The sequence below is a fragment of the Marmota marmota genome, unplaced genomic scaffold (assembly GCF_001458135.2).
Source record: "Marmota marmota marmota unplaced genomic scaffold, marMar, whole genome shotgun sequence".
In the NCBI taxonomy this organism is placed as follows: Eukaryota; Metazoa; Chordata; class Mammalia; order Rodentia; family Sciuridae; genus Marmota; species Marmota marmota.
The window spans coordinates 13,616,967-13,618,763 of record NW_026000174.1 but is presented as its reverse complement, the minus strand read 5'-3'; the positions used below and the strand labels follow the sequence as shown (position 1 = coordinate 13,618,763).

Sequence of the window (1,797 nt, the reverse complement as noted above, 5' to 3'; positions counted from 1 at the left end):
TGCAAAAAAAAAAAAAAAAAGAAAGAAAGAAAGAAAGAAAGAAAAGAAAAAAGAAAGTGATACATAGTAAGAGTACGAACCAGGAATTCTCTTTTGTGTGAGAAGAGTTAGTTGGTATGAAAAAACGATGGGCCTCTGAAGATCCCAGTAGGTCCCCAAATCCTATGGGGCAGAAGACTAAGATCAGGCTGCATGCAGAGACAAAAGTCTTCAAGCTCAAAAGTCTTTTCCTGAGCTCCTGGAATCCAAGAGCCCAAGGTGCTGCCCCTTCAGATCAGATCTGGACTAGCAATGATGGCAAAGGGTGGGAAGCGAGGGCAGCTTACGGGCTTTGCAGTTCAGTTTGGGAACTGGGCAGCTCCAGGCCATGGGAGAGGAGCAAGTGGACAGGGGACAGAGCCTAGTACTGCCCTCTCCACCCAGAGTCACATCCCTTCTTCTAAAGCTCATTCCTGCCCATACAGTCTCTGAGTCACTTCTTTCGTAGGCCAGAGACTGAGCTCACAAGAGGTCCCAGTGTAGAAACTGTCCCAGACCCTAGCACAGGCCCAGGTACACAGAAAACTTCCAGGAAATGCTTTTTGAGTGGAATTGAGGTAAGAAGGACTTAGGGAGTCCACTCCCCATGTGGTGACTTGCCCAATTCATCCAGCAAGTCAGTAAGTTGCTGCCCTGGGCCTGGAACTAAGCTTGGGTGGGCTTGAAGTTACACTGCCTCCTAGGGAGAGGATAGAATGGCTCAGGTCCTGTGGCACAGGCCTCCCCTTGAGAAGGTCCAGCCTGGAAAAAGAGGATGATCTGGCAGAGAAGGAGAGGTCATGAGCACTCCTGAGGATCTCTGAGAAGAGGAACCCAGCCTCCAGTGCCCCAGGATTCAGGAGACCCAGGCTGAAAGAGCAGGTGAGATTGTTCCTACTGTAGACCTAGCACAGAGGATCAATGGGAGACTCGAGTCAGTGTCTGGCCCTTTCTCCCACCTCCTTCCTCTCAGACCAGCAAGAGAGCAGTTCAGCCCAACTTAACTGCAGACTGGACTGGGAAGGGAAAACAGAGAGGTAGATCCCAAAGAACCAGTGTCCCAAGAACTGGGTGGGGGGCCTGACTCAAACCAGAGGTCATTCCCTTAGGAGAACATGTTCCTGGAGGCAGCCCGAGGACAGGCCGGATGGAACAGTGACAAAGAGATCCCCAAGAGGGAAGTAAGGAAGTTTAGGTCCTGCTCCTAGCCTGTGTGGATATCTGTTTTCTCCCAGGCTCCTCCTGGCCCATCAGCCATGATGGGAGTGCAGCGAGAGGAACTAGACTGGGGTAGCGGGGAGGTGGCTAGCATAGCTGACCCAAGGCACTAATGATCCATGAGTCATGCGGATTTAGGCCCAGATACAGCCTCTCTATCCTCCCTACTAGGGTAAGCTACATACTTACCATCCCACTGTGAGTTTGCAAGGGATCCTCTTCAGCTGATGTCTCACCTGCTCCATCTGAAAACTCAAAAGGAAGATAGGTCAGCCTCCAGTTCCTCAGCCCTGCTAGCTCCAGCCCTGAGGCTTCCATCCACAGACTCTGCCCTTTCCAGAGTCTAGTCCACAGCCCCAGCCTACCAGCAGGCTCCTCTGCCCAGGGGTAACTCATCCCACTTTCCATTTCAGCCTCCCCTCATCCTGGATTTCTTCCTTGTTTTCCCCACAATGACCTCCTGGTCACCATTAAGACTGAACTGCTTGACCAGGCCAGAGCATCGTGTTCATCTTGGGTTTTTTTTTTTTTTTTTTTTTTTTTTTTTTTTTTTTTTTTTTT

General features: G+C 50.5%; 1 protein-coding gene across 3 annotated transcripts in view; it reads right to left on the bottom strand.

Annotated features, from left to right (window-relative positions):
* Chrdl2 (chordin like 2) overlaps window positions 1-1,797 on the bottom strand; it is a 31,396-nt gene that overhangs the window by 7,664 nt on the left and 21,935 nt on the right. For all 3 annotated transcript variants that reach the window (XM_015477417.2, XM_015477418.2, XM_048788068.1), the window contains one exon: window positions 1,426-1,481. In XM_015477417.2, coding sequence (XP_015332903.1) covers window positions 1,426-1,481 — 56 coding nt within the window. The remainder of the gene's footprint in view (window positions 1-1,425; window positions 1,482-1,797) is intronic.